The sequence below is a fragment of the Enoplosus armatus genome, chromosome 14 (assembly GCF_043641665.1).
Source record: "Enoplosus armatus isolate fEnoArm2 chromosome 14, fEnoArm2.hap1, whole genome shotgun sequence".
NCBI classification, from domain to species: domain Eukaryota; kingdom Metazoa; phylum Chordata; class Actinopteri; order Centrarchiformes; family Enoplosidae; genus Enoplosus; species Enoplosus armatus.
The window spans coordinates 4,322,426-4,342,251 of NC_092193.1; the positions used below are offsets into that span (position 1 = coordinate 4,322,426).

General features: G+C 38.8%; 3 protein-coding genes across 3 annotated transcripts; all 3 read left to right on the top strand.

Moving 5' to 3' along the window:
- Positions 1-970: 970 nt before the first annotated feature.
- Positions 971-6,806, top strand: LOC139296337 (sodium- and chloride-dependent GABA transporter 3-like). The gene is made up of 14 exons (XM_070918697.1): positions 971-1,118; positions 1,365-1,499; positions 1,705-1,842; positions 1,995-2,094; positions 2,966-3,098; positions 3,260-3,394; positions 4,084-4,187; positions 4,385-4,509; positions 4,602-4,714; positions 4,808-4,945; positions 5,047-5,149; positions 5,526-5,626; positions 6,224-6,394; positions 6,699-6,806. Exons 3-14 carry the CDS (start codon positions 1,725-1,727, stop codon positions 6,804-6,806), a joined length of 1,449 nt encoding a protein of 482 aa, XP_070774798.1. The 5' UTR covers positions 971-1,118; positions 1,365-1,499; positions 1,705-1,724.
- Positions 6,807-7,831: 1,025 nt separating this feature from the next.
- LOC139296338 (sodium- and chloride-dependent GABA transporter 3-like) lies at positions 7,832-12,796 on the top strand. The gene is made up of 14 exons (XM_070918699.1): positions 7,832-8,015; positions 8,118-8,252; positions 8,421-8,558; positions 8,811-8,898; positions 9,504-9,636; positions 9,727-9,861; positions 10,323-10,426; positions 10,652-10,776; positions 10,895-11,007; positions 11,098-11,235; positions 11,342-11,444; positions 11,823-11,923; positions 12,214-12,384; positions 12,689-12,796. Exons 1-14 carry the CDS (start codon positions 7,832-7,834, stop codon positions 12,794-12,796), a joined length of 1,776 nt encoding a protein of 591 aa, XP_070774800.1.
- A 1,031-nt stretch (positions 12,797-13,827) lies between these two features.
- Positions 13,828-19,333, top strand: LOC139296342 (sodium- and chloride-dependent GABA transporter 3-like). The gene is made up of 14 exons (XM_070918719.1): positions 13,828-14,011; positions 14,258-14,392; positions 14,593-14,730; positions 14,883-14,982; positions 15,829-15,961; positions 16,123-16,257; positions 16,737-16,840; positions 17,038-17,162; positions 17,255-17,367; positions 17,461-17,598; positions 17,689-17,791; positions 18,025-18,125; positions 18,602-18,772; positions 19,220-19,333. The coding sequence occupies exons 1-14, from the start codon at positions 13,828-13,830 to the stop codon at positions 19,331-19,333; spliced, it is 1,794 nt and encodes a 597-aa protein (XP_070774820.1).
- Positions 19,334-19,826: the final 493 nt, after the last annotated feature.

A 19,826-nucleotide genomic window follows, 5' to 3' on the forward strand; every position in this document is an offset into this window, starting at 1 on the left:
GAATGTCTCGACACAACTACGATAAGCCAACGTAGTTGTGAGAATTATGATCTCTTCATCTATTAGTAGACATGTCACATGCTGTCCTTGCATTACTTTCCCATATGACTCTATTTTAGTTATATATGTGCAGATTGTTAATAAACTTCCATATATATCTGACTCTGTGTGTGGAAATATTTAACGTTAGAATCCCTGAAGTTCCCAAGAACTAGAGGAATAATGTACTGTCTGGAAATATATTTAATGCATTTCTAACCCATGTTGATTGAGACTGTATACTAGGTCCATTTGCACATTACATAAAGATATTTGATTTTTAAATTATACAAACCAATCAAGATTTTGATTGGATGTAAATTAGGAGTATCTCTCCTCGTGTTAGCACATGACTCGGGGCAGTATTCATTATTCAGTATTCAGTACTTTTACTCTTGGTACTTTAAGTATATTTCGATACTAATACTTTTGCACTCTTATACAGGAAAGCAATTTTTAATGCAGGACTTTTACCTGAAAGAAAGTATTTCTACACTGTGGAATTACTACTTTTACTTCAATTAAAGATCTGAGTACTTCTTCCACCTCTGCTTAGATTTTGGTTGTTGCAGAACATTTGGTCAGCCTGTGCAATGTTTGGAGATGTTCCTACCTTTGCGACAATAATGGTGGAGGTGAATTATACAAATTCAGAAAAATTGAAAATGTATGTTGAGAGATGACTGATGAGTTATGACTGAATAATGTGACGACTCTTACTTTCAGAGCTCCTCTGGCTCTTGCAAACAAGCAGTGCCCTCACCACTGGAACTGGTTTTGTAACTAAAAATGATGGTTTGAGGGCAACATAGAGTCAAAGTAGGGGAAAAAAAAACATATATAAGAGCAGCAAATATCTGTTTCCAGGATTTCGGATTCATGACAGAAACACACAATGGACGATGTTCTTGATCTTCAGAAAAACAAAGCCAGAAGAAGAAGAAGTGAAAAGCAGAGAAGAGCTGGAGACAGAGGACAGTGGGCCAGTAAAGCTGAATATATTCTGGTTGTTGTAGGAAATGTGGTCGGCCTGGGCAACGTGTGGAGATTTCCTTACCTCTGCTACAAGAATGGTGGAGGTGAATCCTACAAACTCTGTTTTTAGAAGAGTTGCATTATTCTGGGTGTAGTGCTCTGAAATAATGTTAATATTGATAATTTGTGAGTGAAGATAGTACTTAATTAACTGTTATTGCCATGGGCGTACATGTATATACACATTTTTATATTGATGATCAGATATTAATGATTAATGATGTCACTGAACTGATGTGTTATTGCCGTGAGAAAACATACTATGTAGTACTATAATATCTGTACTGTAGGTGCCTTTCTGGTGCCATATGGTCTGCTAGCTGTGGTGTGTGGGATACCTCTGTTCCTACTGGAGACCTCAGTTGGTCAGTACACCCAGGAAGGATTCATCACCTGTTGGAGCAAAATATGTCCACTGGCACAAGGTGAGTTGATGTGCGCTGAGCTAAAAGGTGCACTCATCAAAATGAGTTACATCTTGTACCTGATACTTTAACATCAAGAAACTACATATTTCTCTGTTCAAAGATAGCTCAACTAGCTCTGACAATGTGGTTCACAGAAATATTTAAACCATCTCCAGAGATTTGAAAATGTATAACCCTGTATGTTTTTGATTGTTTTTTTTAGGAATTGGATATGGCAACATTATGATGAAAATGTATGACTTCTGCTACATTATGATCCAAGTCTGGGCTCTCCTCTACCTGGTGTTCTCATTCAGATCCCAGCTCCCCTGGGCCACCTGTGAGAACACCTGGAATACAGGTAAAATCAGACTATGGACTTTACTTTAACGCTCGATAAAAGGTTGTATAATACCATTAATATGCACTTTTGTCCAGGGACCTTTGTGTGTTAATGTGTAAAACAATAATTCCTCACATTTACTTCCATCTTTTGTTTGTTTGTTAAACCAGCTAACTGTGTGGGTCTTCAGATGTTGGATTCTGCCTCAACAAATGTGACAAATCAGACCATGTTTTCTAACACCACCTCTGCTGCTACTGAGTTCTGGGAGTGAGTTCAGATAATTTTCTTTGAATGACCAATAATCTGAATGACTGTACACCTACAAGACATACAGTGACATTAATGTGCCACAACAGCATTCTTTAAAGGACATTTTCAGCACGATTCTTGCTCATTTCCTGTATTCTCATGCTGTTTAACACCTTTGCCCATCGTGATTATCGTTATCGTTTATTATAAAATAGTAATGGAAACCTTCAAAAATGCAAATTCTCTTTGATGCAATACTCTTCTACTAATGCACATCGTATTAGTCGAAGAGTCCAGGGTGCTTTTCTTTGTGTTTTGGACTTGAATTCGAGAGGCTGAACCTTAGATGTTTGTTAAAAACTATTTTAAGTAATGGTGCTGGCAAGTTAACAGTAAAGGATTACTTCAGTTCAGTTCATCTCCCACTGTGACCTCGAATACTTGACAAAACGTTTGTACTCTCATTTCTTTTGTGGAGAATTGAACTTCTTAATATTACAGCTATTTATTTTGTAATGATGTTGATCCGACACATTTAGAGAAACTGCTTGAACTCCTTGTGTACCGTAATCTTAGTCATGTATCCACTTGTCTGCTGATTATATCCCAAACAAACACATGTAAATCATTGGCAAAGTGACTTTATGCCTGAGTTGAAGAACTGACTTCAGCTGATATACTGGCCATGAGTCTGCTTAATAACAGCAGACTTACTGGCTGCCCTTAGATATACATAAATGGGAGCATTGAAACATTTTTGAGCAGGGATTAAACTGTCATTTAGTAAACGGAGTCATATGACTAGACATCACTTTGTAACACTCTGCCAAATGTCTACAAATCATAAATCATAATTTCTGTGTACCTCTTAAATTTCCCCTCTCCTCAGACGGCGGGTGTTGGCCATGTCTGGAGGCATTGAGGAGCTGGGCAGTGTGAGATGGGAGCTGGCCTTGTGTCTTCTGGCCTGCTGGGTGTTCTGCTACTTCTGTATCTGGAAAGGTGTCAGATCTTCTGGAAAGGTCAGGTCTAAAATGTTATAGTATACTTATACTACTTATAGTACATAGAAACCATCATAATGCATTTGATTTAAGTATTCTCTTGCTTATCTTCATTAATAACTTCCATTAATTCCGATTATTACATATAATTTTTAAAATGTTCTTTATTTTTTTTAAAGGTTGTGTACGTCACTGCCGTTTTCCCCTATGTGATGCTCCTAATACTGCTCATCAGGGGTTTGACTCTACCTGGAGCCTGGGAAGGGATCCTCTTCTACCTGTATCCAGACCTGAACCGCCTGGCTAGCCTTGAGGTATCTTGTAGCATGTTAGCATGCATATTATATATTGACAGTCATTCTTTGTGATGCTATAGAGAAAGACTTCTTCTTCATCACAGCCCACATTTCTATTTCATTTCTGTCTGAAATGGAATTGAAAAAAAAAACAGAAGCTCCTGAAAATATTTTGAAGTTGTTCGTGTTCATTTGTTGACTTTTGAACAGTTAAAACTCGTCTATCTAATTAGCTTAGGTGTTTGAGGATATGAGGAGAGGTTGGAGGAGCCTTCAGGCAATCGCTGCTGTTCAGGATGTACTTCACTGCTGGCAGGGGGAGGCTGGGAGAGCTCCCTTCAGTCAAAACATTGAAGATGAAATGGCAGCTGAGTCAATCTTCATAGTTACAGAAAGGCCTCAGTCCAGCAGTACTGTAGTAGGAGCAATGAGTCTCCAAATTACCAAATTTGCGCCGGCATGAACTCAGTGCACTGAGAATGGTGCACTTGTCTGTGCTTTGAGCCTTGATTCACAGACATAGTGTTAGATAAACAATTGTGTGAAAAGTGAAGACACACGTAGTACTTCTCAGTACAAATGTCAAACTTCTACTGAGTCTGAAGTAGAACAACACAAAATATACCTGTGGATCTGCTGAAGACACAAGTATGACATCTCTTCAGTAAGAATTAAATGTATATAACATATGTTTTGTTATATTTTAGGTCTGGATAGAGGCGGGATCTCAAATATGCTTCTCCTACAGCGTGACTTCAGGAACTCTGAATGTTTTGGGCAGCTATAACCGCTACAATAACAACTGTTATAAGTAAGTATAAACTGCAAAACACAAGCACTTCTGTGACAATACTTTCCTATTGAAGTGTGTGTGTGGTAACTATTTGTTTAAAAAGTAAGAGTTAAATGTCACAACCACCAACTGGAACCATTTTAAATTGGTAACGTACCAATGCAAATGTCCTCTCTTTGACAAGAGCCTGTTATCTGTCTTTCTGGGACTTCTAGGGACTGCTTTTGGCTCTGTCTGCTGAACAGTGGGACCAGTTTTGTTGCTGGATTTGTCGTCTTCTCTGTACTTGGATTCATGGCTCATCAACAGGGTGTTACTGTCAACAATGTGGTTGAGTCAGGTACAGCATATTTGATATGACATGCTGTTGAAATTCCATATTAAGCCCAGATACAAATAACTTTCTCTTTCTTGTGTAATTCCTGTTCACAGGTCCAGGTTTGGCCTTCATTGCTTACCCTCAGGCAACAGCTATGATGCCTTGGCCGCAGTTCTGGACTGTCTGCTTCTTCCTGATGCTTTTTTTCCTCAGTGTTGACACACATGTAAGATGTTTTGTTGTATAACCTATTGATTAATAACCAATGCATTGCAGGAACCAATAAATGAATCGTTTGCTCTTTTTATTTCATCCCCAGTTTGTGACAGTCGAGTGTTTTATCACCTCAATAAGCGACTTGTTTCCGAAAGTGTTTCGTAAACCTGGAAGACACGAGATGCTCGTCCTTTTCATCTGTTCATCCTTCTTCCTCATACATCAGCTGTTGGTCACTGAGGTGAATAACATATTTCCATGAAAGTACGTTCAAACAACTATTGTCACAAAATGGTTTAAAAACTATTTTTCACATTAAAATCTTGTCCCTTCCTGCTGTAGGGAGGGATTTACATATTTCAGCTTATGGATTATTATGGCGCTACCAGGGCTTGTAGTTATTTCATGGCTTTATCTGAGTGTCTGGCTCTGGCCTGGAGTTTTGGTAAGCATGAAGCAATTTATATTATTTATAACACTTTTTCATCATACAATCTGACTTATCAATTTGTTTATATATATATACATATATACATGTGTGTATGTGAGCTTCAAATGCCTTTATTCTATAATGAGGTGTGAGGTTATACTTTATTTTTAAAACGGTCTGAAGTCAAAAGGTAGCATGAATAGAAATATTGCTAATTTGAGTGGTTTCCCTGATTTAACTAGATAACTTTGGTCAGACTGGCTGCATTGCCTGACTTTAATCAAATGTAATCAAAGAAATTGTTCATCACAGTCTTATTTAACTTCCAAATAAAAAAAACTTTATATGACTTTTAAACTGGTCTAATGTACAGTCTATGAATTTCTATCAGGTGCTGACCGTGTGATTGACATCATTGAGGACATGACAGGACATAGACCTTCTGTTTTCTTCAAACTGTGCTGGAAATACATCATTCCTCTTCTGTCACTGGTGAGTCAGACAGGTGTTAACAGAAACAAAATGTAGTTCCAAGACTAAGAATCTACAATCTCTGTTAGGTTCGTGGCGCTGGGAGCTGAACACATCAAAGTTTAGCTAATAACCACTAAACACAAATTACAGCTGAGGATGATACATTAGCTCTGCAGGTATTTGGTCATAAACCAAAGTGTTGGACAAATTAACAAAAATGTCAACCTGCTCGTGGCGCTAGAGTTTAAGTCAGTATGGTTCATCCTCTGGGGACCATAAATGTCTGTAGAAAGGTTCATGTTAATCCATCCAGTACTTAAGAGATACTTCAGTTTGAACCAAAGTGGTGGACTGACTGACTGACATTGTATACATAGAGCCATGCTGCTAGCATGGCTAAAAATCAGTGTTGCCACTGACATACAGTACATAGCATTCTGTAGAAGCTAAAACCTCTTACGCTCTGTAAATGGTTTATTACCAACAGGCTGTGTTCACAGTCCAGCCAGAGTAGACTATTCTTCTTTTTTCAGCAATAATATGCGACATATTTGTGCAAAATAACTGAGGTTATTTGAAAGGGTCTCAAAAACTAAACTCTTCACACCTTCACAGACTTCCTTAATCCTGTACCTGGTTGATTACAAACACCTCAAGATTAATGACAGGTACGTTTACCCTGACTGGGCGTACGCTCTAGGATGGACCATGACCCTGTCCTCTGTTCTCATGGTGCCACTGTGGGCAGCTGGACAGATGTTTTTGACAGCAGGAACCTTCAGACAGGTGAGTGTTCAAAGAGGACTTTTCTGCAACTCTGGAGGCCTCAAAAAGAGCTTTTTTTATTTGATTGATTTCAAATTGCGCATAATTTTCATATTGTATGAAAAGAAGTACAGATTGCTTTTCTATTGTGTACATTGATTGGAGCCCATGCAGTCAAATTTAGGGGCGTGGATAGTTCGGCCTGGTAGTCTGAGGGAGACGGCTGTCCGACACTTTTAGCTCTAGTGGCCAAAATGTCCTTTAGAGTCATGATTGTTAAAGTAGTTTTTAAACGTACTCTTCTTGTTCGTGTTCTACGTTGCAGCGTTTGTCCGTCCTTTGTCGTCCTGCTGAAGATCCGGCCTGGCAGAGGAGAAAGATGGGAGAGGAGGGAACGACTGTTGAACTGACGACATCTGCAGTGACAGCTTAGTGTGACCTGCAAAGTCACATTAACGAGACACTTTAATCATTAGGTCAAGAATAAGTAAAAAAAAACTCTTAGCATTCTTGTCTTATTTAATCATCCGTCTCAGAATGTCTGGACACAACTACGATAAGCCAACGTAGTTGTGAGAATTATGATCTCTTCATCTATTAGTAGACATGTCACATGCTGTCCTTGCATTACTTTCCCATATGACTCTATTTTAGTTATATATGTGCAGATTGTCAATAAACTTCCATATATATCTGACTCTGTGTGTGGAAATATTTAATGTTAGAATCCCTGAAGTTCCCAAGAACTAGAGGAATAATGTACTGTCTGGAAATATATTTAATGCATTTCTAACCCATGTTGATTGAGACTGTATACTAGGTCCATTTGCACATTACATAAAGATATTTGATTTTTAAATTATACAAACCAATCAAGGTTTTGATTAAATGTAAATTAGGAGTATCTCTCCTCATGTTAGCACATGACTCGGGGTAGTATTCATTCAGTATTCAGTACTTTTACTCTTGGTACTTTAAGTATATTTCGATACTAATACGTTTGCACTCTTATTTAGGAAAGCAATTTTTAATGCAGGACTTTTACCTGAAAGAAAGTATTTCTACACTGTGGAATTACTACTTTTACTTCAGCTAAAGATCTGAGTACTTCTTCCACCTCTGCTTAGATTTTGGTTGTTGCAGAACATTTGGTCAGCCTGCGCAACGTTTGGAGATGTTCCTACCTTTGCGACAATAATGGTGGAGGTGAATTATACAAATTCAGAAAAAAAATGTATGTTGAGAGATGACTGATGAGTTATGACTGAATAATGTGACGACTCTTACTTTCAGAGCTCCTCTGGCTCTTGCAAACAAGCAGTGCCCTCACCACTGGAACTGGTTTTGTAACTAAAGATGATGGTTTGAGGGCAACATAGAGTCAAAGTAGGGGGAAAAAACACATAAGAGCAGCAAAGATCTGTTTCCAGGATTTTGGATTCATGACAGAAACACACAATGGACGACGCTCTTGATCTTCAGAAAAACAAAGCCAGAAGAAGAAGAAGTGAAAAGCAGAGAAGAGTTGGAGACAGAGGACAGTGGGCCAGTAAAGCTGAATATATTCTGGTTGTTGCAGGAAGTGTAGTCGGCCTGGGCAACGTGTGGAGATTTCCTTACCTCTGCTACAAGAATGGTGGAGGTGAATCCTACAAATTCAGAGTTTAGAAAAGAGCTGATTACACTGAATTAAATTGTCATTTCTATGGGCATATATTCAATATACCTCTATTTATATACCTAGGTGCCTTTCTGGTGCCATATGGTCTGCTAGCTGTGGTGTGTGGGATACCTCTGTTCCTACTGGAGACCTCAGTTGGCCAGTACACCCAGGAAGGATTCATCACGTCTTGGAGGAAAATGTGTCCACTGGCACAAGGTGAGTTGATGTAAAATGTGCAGTCAACAGCCAAATTACACTTTATATAAAAGGCTATCATACCATGACAAGAAAGTATAGTTTTCTACAAAAATCATTCAAGCTGTTTTATGTTTTATGCCTCAACAGGTGCTGTTTTTAACGCTCTGGTTTGTTTTTCTAATGTAGGAATTGGATTTGGACAACTGACGATTTCTCTCTGTTTCTTCATCTACATTTTGATTGAAGCGTGGGCTCTCCTCTACCTGGTGTTCTCATTCAGATCCCAGCTCCCCTGGGCCAGCTGTGAGAACACCTGGAATACAGGTAAGACTTTTAAGAGTTGACTTTCAGTTTTTAAAGCTTGGAAAAAAAGGTGGATAGTGTTGAAAAATGTCACCTAAAACACAGCTGTCAATTGTGCTAAACTGTGTTTTTTTGGTTGACGAACTTGTTGTTCACTAAAACCACCACCAGGTTGGCAGGTTAACACATATAAACATACCTTCACATAACCCCAATATTTAGAGCCTTCCATTCAATTAACCTCAATGAAATCTGTGTTTGACTCCAAACCAGCTGACTGTCTTGATCTTCAGACTTTCAATTCATCGAACGTGACTGCAATTCAGACCAAGACCACCTCTGCTGCAACTGAGTTCTGGGAGTGAGTCTGACCTCTTTTTCTTCTAGTGAACCGCGATGAAATGTAAATTCCAGCATCACTATTTCACCTTTGATGCATTATTGCCGTGTTTTTCATTCTATGTTTTCATGCCACATTAGCTACATAGTTTTCCTAGTTTTTGAAATGATGGATTTCTAAAAGTCAGTGCACTCAGGACAAGAACATGAACATTTCAAGGACTCTATCTGGTGTTGGGCTTTTGCAGTTGTTTAAAATTCACAATGTTAAAGGTAGTTTTGTTGTGATGCAGCTTTGCAAAAAGCTTTAAACTTTGACTTTAACGTGAAGGAATTAGAAGTCAGAGTTCAGAGACATTTGTTAAAGAAAGCTATATTCAAAGAATATGTAAAATAATTGAATATTCATAGTAACATGAACAGAAATTTGTTTAACCTCAAAGTATGTTGGAAATGTCCTTTAACATTTGCAAAATTGCCAACGGCTATATATGTTCAGTGTAATATCAAACTATGAATAAGTAAACTGAGTGATGTTTCTACATATCACCTTGTAACTCTGCAAATCCCAACCTCCCATGTCCCTGTTCAGCACTTTGTGTCACATCATGTGTACTTGCTCCTCAGACGGCGGGTGTTGGCCATATCCAGAGGCATTGAGGAGCTGGGTAGTGTGAGGTGGGAGCTGGCCTTGTGTCTTCTGGCCTGCTGGGTGTTCTGCTACTTCAGTATCTGGAAAGGTGTCAGATCTTCTGGAAAGGTCCTGGGGAAACATCTTACATCTTTACCTGTTTGTGGTGCATATAATCATCAGCAACCCATAATCATTACTTTTTCTTTTTGATTTAAGGTAGCGTATTTCACAGCCACGTTCCCCTACGTAATGCTCCTGATCTTACTCATCAGAGGTTTGACTCTACCTGGAGCTGGGGAAGGGATCTACTACTACCTGCACCCGGACCTGAACCGCCTGGCTAACCTTGAGGTGGCTTGTTTATTTGATCCCAACTTTAGAATTACTTGGGTATCACTAAAGAGGAATAGAATAGAATAGAAATCTGTGTAAAAGGTTTTAAGTTATTTCTTAAGGCTTTATCATTCCTCAACCAGAGAAGGTGATATGATTTGTCTCCCAGTTTAGATACTTACCTTACCCTAACCCTAACCCTACTTCAAATCATACTGAGGCCTTAAGTTGGGTTTGTTCCAGTAGTTGGAAAAGGTAAAGTAACAAAAATGAATGTCTCTTGTGGTACTTCCTGGCCAGCTGGCATATAAAATGAAATCCTTCCATTGGATTCACTCATTCTGGATCCGAACCTGGAGTCCTTGTCCTGATTAGGACCCCTAAGAGTCACAGAATTACTGCAAGAAACTGCACTGAAAGTGAAACTGGGACTAAAAATACTACATCAGAATACAAGATGTGTTTTTCTTACGTTACAGGTCTGGATTGAAGCCGGATCTCAAACATTTTTCTCCTACAGTCTGACTGCAGGGACTCTAAATGTTCTGGGCAGCTATAATGAGTACAACAACAACTGTTACAAGTAAGTGAAAGTCACATAGTCACAACTTTTATACTCTCCAAGTTTGGTTTAAGTCAATAAATAGTTTGTTAAAAATCCAAGACTGGACTAAATACTATACTGTGCAACAACTGAATAAATACAATAATAAATACTATACTTTGCACTCATACTCATTTACTTTTACTTTGCTCTACTTCCATAAGAATTTCCTATTTATTTTGTGGTTTTTTTTTTTATCTACAGGGACTGCTTTTGGCTCTGTCTGCTGAACAGTGGGACCAGTTTTGTTGCTGGATTTGTTGTCTTCTCTGTACTTGGATTCATGGCTCATCAACAGGGTGTTACTGTCAACAATGTGGTTGAATCAGGTATATACCAAGATTAGACTGAAGTCAAATTGACAAAAAAAAAATCATCTACGGTTGAATGTAAAGTTTTCAATGCCAAACATAAAGAAGTGTATCAACTTTCTCCTTAAATACACAGGTCCAGGTTTGGCCTTCATTGCTTACCCTCAGGCAACAGCTTTGATGCCTTGGCCGCAGTTCTGGACTGTCTGCTTCTTCTTGATGCTTATTCTACTCACTGTTGACACACATGTAAGATGTTTTGTTGTATTATCTAGTGATTATTAACAGGCATATTAGAACTCAGATGTGCTCATATTTCTTTTTATATTTTGTCCCCAGTTTGTGATTGTGGAGAGTTTCATCACCACAGTGAGCGACTTGTTTCCGAAGTTGTTTCGTGCACCAGTGAGGCACGAGATCTTCGTCCTCACCATCTGTGTGTCCAGCTTCCTCATACATCTTACATTGGTTACGGAGGTGAACAAAAAAATTGCCATGAAATTTTCTTCATAAAAACATATTTCCTTTAAAAATGTAACCCAAATGAAGTGTTTTATTCAAATCCTGTCTCTTCCTGCTTTAGGGAGGAATTTATGTGTTCCAACTCATTGACTTCTATGGCTCCACCAGAGTCTGTCAGAACTTTATGGCTATATGTGAATGTCTGGCTGTGGGCTGGATTGTTGGTGAGTCAGATTACTTATTATTTAAAGCATAAGGCTGGCCTTAGTCTATATTTCCACTATTGTCAACAATCCTATGACAAGAGCCAAACCAACAAAGTATTAGTCCGTCTCTTTCTCACTTCCTTCTGTCTGTGACTTTCAGCCCACTGGTTGTTACTGAAGCTCTAAATCTTCAAACAGCTGGGCACTGTAGTTTTTAGCCCCCGATACTAGAAGTGGAGGAAATGGTGCATTTGTGGGGGACTATTTTCAGTGGTGGATTGATACATATTTTGGTCTTTTCATGGAATTTGTTGATAAAAATGTAAAATATCAGCAGCCTTATTCTTTAACTTTATTATTTGACGTCATGATATGTCTAATTGGGACTTCCATCAGGTGCTGACCGCTTTTCTAACATCATTAAGGACATGACAGGACAGAGACCATCTGTTTTCTTCTCTCTGTGCTGGAAATACTTCATTCCTCTGTTGTCACTGGTGAGTCAGAAAAGTGTCTTTGTGGCTCTCCCCACTGGCTGCCAATGATTTTACATACTTTTATTAACTTTCATTAAGTTTATTTAGTACATTTGAATGAGTTTTACATTTTCACCTTCCAGCATCAGCAGATCTTCACATAACTGGTCTGCAAACTCTGACTTCCTGTGACTGTGACTTGTGTTGCCAAAACTATCTTTTGTACCATCTACCACAAGTACAGCTGATCTGATGGACAGCATCAACTTAATACTGTGTTCATGTATCACAAAAACTCCACAACTTCACAGATTTCCTTAATCCTGTACCTGGTTGATTACAAACACCTCAAGATTAATGATGGGTACGTTTACCCTGACTGGGCGTACGGTCTAGGATGGACCATGACCCTGTCCTCTGTTCTCATGGTGCCACTGTGGGCAGCTGGACAGATGTTTTTGACAGCAGGAACCTTCAGACAGGTGAGTGTTCAAAGAGGACTTTTCTGCAACTCTGGAGGCCTCAAAAAGAGCTTTTTTTATTTGATTGATTTCAAATTGTGTATAGTTTTCAAATTGTATGAAAAGCAGTACAGATTGCTTTTCCATTGTGTACATTGATTGGAGCCCATGCAGTCAAATTTAGTGGCGTGGATAGTACGACATGGTGGTCTGAGGGAGACGGCTGTCCGACACTTTTAGCTCTAGTGGCCAAAATGTCCTTGAGAGTCATGATTGTTAAAGTAGTGTTTAAACGTACTCTTCTTGTTCGTGTTCTACGTTGCAGCGTTTGTCCGTCCTTTGTCGTCCTGCTGAAGATCTGGCCTGGCAGAGGAGAAAGATGGGAGAGGAGGGAACGACTGTTGAACTGACGACATCTGCAGTGACAGCTTAGTGTGACCTGCAAAGTCACATTAACGAGACACTTTAATCTATCATTAGGTCAAGAATAAGTAAAAAAAACTCTTGGCACTTTTGTCTTATTTAATCATCCGTCGCAGAATGTCTCGACACAACTACGATAAGCCAACGTAGTTGTGAGAATTATGATCTCTTCATCTATTAGTAGACATGTGACATGCTGTCCTTGCATTACTTTCCCATATGACTCTATTTTAGTTATATATGTGCAGATTGTCAATAAACTTCCATATATATCTGACTCTGTGTGTGGAAATATTTAATGTTAGAATCCCTGAAGTTCCCAAGAACTAGAGGAAAAATGTACTGTCTGGAAATATATTTAATGCATTTCTAACCCATGTTGATTGAGACTGTATACTAGGTCCATTTGCACATTACATAAAGATATTGGATTTTTAAATTATATAAACCAATCAAGATTTTGATTGGATGTAAATTAGGAGTATCTCTCCTCGTGTTAGCACATGACTCGGGGCAGTATTCATTCAGTATTCAGTACTTTTACTCTTGGTACTTTAAGTATATTTCGATACTAATACTTTTGCACTCTTATTCATGAAAGCAATTTTTAATGCAGGACTTTTACCTGAAAGAAAGTATTTCTACACTGTGGAATTACTACTTTTACTTCAGCTAAAGATCTGAGTACTTCTTCCACCTCTGCTTAGATTTTGGTTGTTGCAGAACATTTGGTCAGCCTGCGCAACGTTTGGAGATGTTCCTACCTTTGCGACAATAATGGTGGAGGTGAATTATACAAATTCAGAAAAAAAATGTATGTTGAGAGACGACTGATGAGTCATGACTGAATAATGTGACGACTCTTACTTTCAGAGCTCCTCTGGCTCTTGCAAACAAGCAGTGCCCTCACCACTGGAACTGGTTTTGTAACTAAAGATGATGGTTTGAGGGCAACATAGAGTCAAAGTAGGGGAAAAAAAACACATATAAGGGCAGCAAATATCTGTTTCCAGGATTTCGGATTCATGACAGAAACACACAATGGACGATGTTCTTGATCTTCAGAAAAACAAAGCCAGAAGAAGAAGAAGTGAAAAGCAGAGAAGAGCTGGAGACAGAGGACAGTGGGCCAGTAAAGCTGAATATATTCTGGTTGTTGTAGGAAATGTGGTCGGCCTGGGCAACGTGTGGAGATTTCCTTACCTCTGCTACAAGAATGGTGGAGGTGAATCCTACAAACTCTGTTTTTAGAAGAGTTGCATTATTCTGTGTGTAGTGCTCTGAAATAATGTTAATATTGATAATTTGTGAGTGAAGATATTACTTAATTAACTGTTATTGCCATGGGCGTACATGTATATACATATTTTTATATTGATGATCAGATATTAATGATTAATGATGTCACTGAACTGATGTGTTATTGCCGTGAGAAAACATACTATGTAGTACTATAATATCTGTACTGTAGGTGCCTTTCTGGTGCCATATGGTCTGCTAGCTGTGGTGTGTGGGATACCTCTGTTCCTACTGGAGACCTCAGTTGGTCAGTACACCCAGGAAGGATTCATCACCTGTTGGAGCAAAATATGTCCACTGGCACAAGGTGAGTTGATGTGCGCTGAGCTAAAAGGTGCACTCATCAAAATGAGTTACATCTTGTACCTGATGCTTAAACATCAAGAAACTACATATTTCTCTGTTCAAAGATAGCTCAACTAGCTCTGACAATGTGGTTCACAGAAATATTTAATGCAAGATTTAAAAATGTATAACTCTGTATGTTTTTGATGTTTTTTTTTTTAGGAATTGGATATGGCAACATTATAATCAAACTGTATGACTTCTGCTACATTATGATCCAAGTCTGGGCTCTCCTCTACCTGGTGTTCTCATTCAGATCCCAGCTCCCCTGGGCCACCTGTGAGAACACCTGGAATACAGGTAAAATCAGACTATGGACTTTACTTTAACGCTCGATAAAAGGTTGTATAATACCATTAATATGCACTTTTGTCCAGGGACCTTTGTGTGTTAATGTGTAAAACAATAATTCCTCACATTTACTTCCATCTTTTGTTTGTTTGTTAAACCAGCTAACTGTGTGGGTCTTCAGATGTTGGATTCTGCCTCAACAAATGTGACAAATCAGACCATGTTGTCTAACACCACCTCTGCTGCTACTGAGTTCTGGGAGTGAGTTCAGATTCATTTTCTTTTAATGACCAATAATCTGAATGACTGTACACCTACAACACATACAGTGACATTAATGTGCCACAACAGCATTCTTTAAAGGACATTTTCAGCACGATTCTTGCTCATTTCCTGTATTCTCATGCTGTTTAACACCTTTGCCCATCGTTATATTATAAAATAGTGAAAAATGCAAATGCTTTTTGATGCAATACTCTTCTACTAATGCACATCGTATTAGTCGAAGAGTCCAGGGTGCTTTTCTTTGGGTTTTGGACTTGAATTCGAGAGGCTGAACCTTAGATGTTTGTTAAAAACTATTTTAAGTAATGGTGCTGGCAAGTTAACAGTAAAGGATTATCTCAGTTCAGTTCATCTCCCTCTGTGACCTCGAATACTTGACAAAACGTTTGTACTCCCATTTCTTTTGTGGAGAATTGAACTTCTTAATATTACAGCTATTTATTTTGTAATGATGTTGATCCGACACATTTAGAGAAACTACTTGAACTCCTTGTGTACCGTAATCTAAGTCATGTATCCACTTGTCTGCTGATTATATTCCAAACAAACACATGCAAATCATTGGCAAAGTGACTTTATGCCCGAGTTGAAGAACTGACTTCAGCTGATATACTGGCCATGAGTCTGCTTAATAACAGCAGACTTACTGGCTGCCCTTAGATATACATAAATGGGAGCATTGAAACATTTTCGAGAAGGGATTAAACTGTCATTTAGTAAACGGAGTCATATGACTAGACATCACTTTGTAACACTCTGCCAAATGTCTACAAATCATAAATCATAATTTCTGTGTACCTCTTATATTTCCCCTCTCCTCAGACGGCAGGTGTTGGCCATGTCTGGAGGCATTGAGGAGCTGGGCAGTGTGAGATGGGAGCTGGCCTTGTGTCTTCTGGCCTGCTGGGTGTTCTGCTACTTCTGTATCTGGAAAGGTGTCAGATCTTCTGGAAAGGTCAAGTCTAAAATTTTATAATATACTTATAGTACTTATAGTACATAGAAACCATCATTATGCATTTGATTTAAGTATTCTCTTGCTTATCTTCATTAATAACCTCCATTAATTCCGATTATTACATATAATTTTTAAAATGTTCTTTATTTTTTTTAAAGGTTGTGTACTTCACTGCCGTTTTCCCCTATGTGATGCTCCTAATACTGCTCATCAGGGGTTTGACTCTACCTGGAGCCTGGGAAGGGATCCACTTCTACCTGTATCCAGACCTGAACCGCCTGGCTAGCCTCGAGGTATCTTGTTAGCATGCATATAATATATTGACAGTCATTCTTTGTGATGCTATAGAGAAAGACTTCTTCTTCATCACAGCCCATATTTCTATTTCATTTCTGTCTGAAATGGAATTGGAAAAAAACAGAAGTTCCTGGCTGCGAGAGCTCCCTTCAGAAAACGACTTACAAGACATTGCAACCCCTCGGTCTGGTTGTCAGTTAAAATGAAGTCCACCAAATTTGCGCCGGCATGAACTCAGTGCACTGAGAATGGTGCACTTGTCTGTGCTTTGAGCCTTGATTCACAGAAATAGTGTTAGATAAACAATTGTGTGAAAAGTGAAGACACACGTAGTACTTCTTAGTACAAATGTCAAACTTCTACTGAGTCTGAAGTAGAACAACACAAATATACCTGTGGATCTGCTGAAGACACAAGTATGACATCTCTTCAGTAAGAATTAAATGTATATAACATATGTTTTGTGATATTTTAGGTCTGGATAGAGGCGGGATCTCAAATATGCTTCTCCTACAGCGTGACTATAGGAACTCTGAATGTTTTGGGCAGCTATAACCACTACAATAACAACTGTTATAAGTAAGTATAAACTGCAAAAAACAAGCACTTCTGTGAGAATACTTTCTTATTGAAGCGTGTGTGTGGTAACTATTTGTTTAAAAAGTAAGAGTTAAATGTCACAGCCACCAACTGGAACCATTTTAAATTGGTAACGTACCAATGCAAATGTCCTCTCTTTGACAAGAGCCTGTTATCTGTCTTTCTGGGACTTCTAGGGACTGCTTTTGGCTCTGTCTGCTGAACAGTGGGACCAGTTTTGTTGCTGGATTTGTTGTCTTCTCTGTACTTGGATTCATGGCTCATCAACAGGGTGTTACTGTCAACAATGTGGTTGAGTCAGGTACAGTATATTTGATATGACATGCTGTTGAAATTCCATATTAAGCCCAGATACAAATAACTTTCTCTTTCTTGTGTAATTCCTGTTCACAGGTCCAGGTTTGGCCTTCATTGCTTACCCTCAGGCAACAGCTATGATGCCTTGGCCGCAGTTCTGGACTGTCTGCTTCTTCCTGATGCTTTTTTTCCTCAGTGTTGACACACATGTAAGATGTTTTGTTGTATCACCTATTGATTAATAACCAATGCATTGCAGGAACCAATAAATGAATCGTTTGCTGTTTTTATTTCATCCCCAGTTTGTGACAGTCGAGTGTTTTATCACCTCAATAAGCGACTTGTTTCCGAAAGTGTTTCGTAAACCTGGAAGACACGAGATGCTCGTCCTTTTCATCTGTTCATCCTTCTTCCTCATACATCAGCTGTTGGTCACTGAGGTGAATAACATATTTCCATGAAAATACGTTCAAACAACTATTGTCACAAAACTATTTTTCACATTAAAATCTTGTCCCTTCCTGCTGTAGGGAGGGATTTACATATTTCAGCTTATGGATTATTATGCCGCTACCAGGGCTTGTAGTTATTTCATGGCTTTATCTGAGTGTCTGGCTCTGGCCTGGAGTTTTGGTAAGCATGAAGCAATTTATATTATTTATAACCCTTTGCATTATACAATCTGACTGCTAATTTGAGTGGTTTCTCTGATTTAACTAGATAACTTTGGTCAGACTGGCTGCATTGCCTGACTGTAATCAAATGTTTTAAAGAAATTGTTCATCACAGTCTTATTTTACTCCCAAATAAAAAAAACTTTATATGACTTTTAAACTGGTCTAATGTAGTCTATGAATTTCTATCAGGTGCTGACCGTGTGATTGACATCATTGAGGACATGACAGGACATAGACCTTCTGTTTTCTTCAAACTGTGCTGGAAATACATCATTCCTCTTCTGTCACTGGTGAGTCAGACAGGTGTTAACAGAAACAAAATGTAGTTCCAAGACTAAGAATCTACAATCTCTGTTAGGTTTGTGGCGCTGGGAGCTGAACACATCAAAGTTTAGCTAATAACCACTAAACACAAATTACAGCTGAGGATGATACATTAGCTCTGCAGGTATTTGGTCATAAACCAAAGTGTTGGACAAATTAACAAAAATGTCAACCTGCTCGTGGTGCTAGAGTTTAAATCAGTATGGTTCATCCTCTGGGGACCATAAATGTCTGTCGAAAGGTTCATGTTAATCCATCCAGTACTTAAGAGATACTTCAGTTTGAACCAAAGTGGTGGACTGACTGACCGACATTGTATACATAGAGCCATGTGAGTTTATTTGAAAGGGTCTCTGCACTAATACATTTTTTAAAGCTGAACTCTTTATTTTGCCCCCCCCCCCCCCAAAGAAAAACAACTAAACTCTACACACCTTCACAGATTTCCTTTATCCTGTACCTGGTTGATTACAAACACCTCAAGATTAACGACAGGTACGTGTATCCTGACTGGGCGTACGCACTAGGATGGACCATGACCCTGTCCTCTGTTCTCATGGTGCCACTGTGGGCAGCTGGACAGATGTTTTTGACAGCAGGAACCTTCAGACAGGTCAGTGCTCAAAGACAAGTTTTGGATCATCACCAGTTGCAACAAAAAATAAAACCAACAATATCTTTAAAACCTCAACAAAGAGTGCATGACAGGTGGACAGTGACAGTGGGAGATGGAACTTGTGGAATCAGCAGTATCTTCTCATTTTTGAGATCATACTCAACTCTCATGTCTGCAGTGGATCTACTGGAGACAAAATGGTGGTTCTGATGTTGGCTGACCAACATGTCAATCTCCCAAAACATTGTGTGAAAAGAAGCTGAGTTAAGAGGACTGCTTCAGCACTGTGTTAGTGGGGATTTGAGCCCATTCAGACATATTCAGTTCCCTCATTGAAATCCTTTGAGGAGTTTTAACTACGGGGGTCCAAAATGTCCCCTGTGAATGTCACCACGATGACAGTTGTGTGCAAACTTATTTATCTTGTTCTCTCTTGCGTTTCAGCGTTTGTCCCTCCTCTGTCGTCCTGCTGAAGATGTAGCCTGGCAGACGGAAAGTGGAAAACCGGAAGAAGAGGCGACGGCAGTCGAACTGAGGTCGTCAGAAGTGACGGCTTAATGTGATCTGCAAAGTCACATTTACTAGACATCTCAGGTGTCATATAAGCTTCTTACGCTTAGGGAGCTCCGTAGCTTCTCGTAATCTGTGTAGAGCTGAGAGATTTCAGTGATAAGAAATATGCCAAACATTCTGCTCACGATTTGCACTGTTTTATATAATAGTAAATAATGAAATATCTATATAAAAAAAACATTGATAATGAAAATTAGCATTAGTCGCATCCCTAGCTCTTATGTGACTGTGGTGAGGATACCCTTTGCCTCAGATCTACACTGGACCAACACAATTAATTAACATGCTGGGCTAATACAAGTTTTGAATTAGTTCCACTGGCCTTGGATGGTAAACTCTTATTTGAGCACTTTAAAGTACTCACTTTGATATTCTACATTTTAGGTTTTAGACAAATTGATTCAAAGACACTAATATTAAGTGGTCATATCCTGGACTGCAAATATTAAAATGATTCCATCAAACTTTAAATGCCACC

Excerpts from the sequence above, each read along its gene's own strand:
- LOC139296337 (XM_070918697.1), top strand. The coding sequence starts at position 1,725 with ATGATGAAAATGTATGACTTCTGCTACATTATGATCCAAGTCTGGGCT. Across the intron at positions 2,095-2,965 it reads GCTGCTACTGAGTTCTGGGA|ACGGCGGGTGTTGGCCATGT; the intron begins GTGAGTTCAGAT and ends CCCTCTCCTCAG. Across the intron at positions 4,510-4,601 it reads CAACAATGTGGTTGAGTCAG|GTCCAGGTTTGGCCTTCATT; the intron begins GTACAGCATATT and ends TCCTGTTCACAG.
- LOC139296338 (XM_070918699.1), top strand. The coding sequence starts at position 7,832 with ATGGACGACGCTCTTGATCTTCAGAAAAACAAAGCCAGAAGAAGAAGA. Across the intron at positions 8,559-8,810 it reads TGAGAACACCTGGAATACAG|CTGACTGTCTTGATCTTCAG; the intron begins GTAAGACTTTTA and ends ACTCCAAACCAG. Across the intron at positions 10,427-10,651 it reads TACAACAACAACTGTTACAA|GGACTGCTTTTGGCTCTGTC; the intron begins GTAAGTGAAAGT and ends TTTTATCTACAG.
- LOC139296342 (XM_070918719.1), top strand. The coding sequence starts at position 13,828 with ATGGACGATGTTCTTGATCTTCAGAAAAACAAAGCCAGAAGAAGAAGA. Across the intron at positions 14,731-14,882 it reads TGAGAACACCTGGAATACAG|CTAACTGTGTGGGTCTTCAG; the intron begins GTAAAATCAGAC and ends TTGTTAAACCAG. Across the intron at positions 18,126-18,601 it reads TCATTCCTCTTCTGTCACTG|ATTTCCTTTATCCTGTACCT; the intron begins GTGAGTCAGACA and ends ACACCTTCACAG.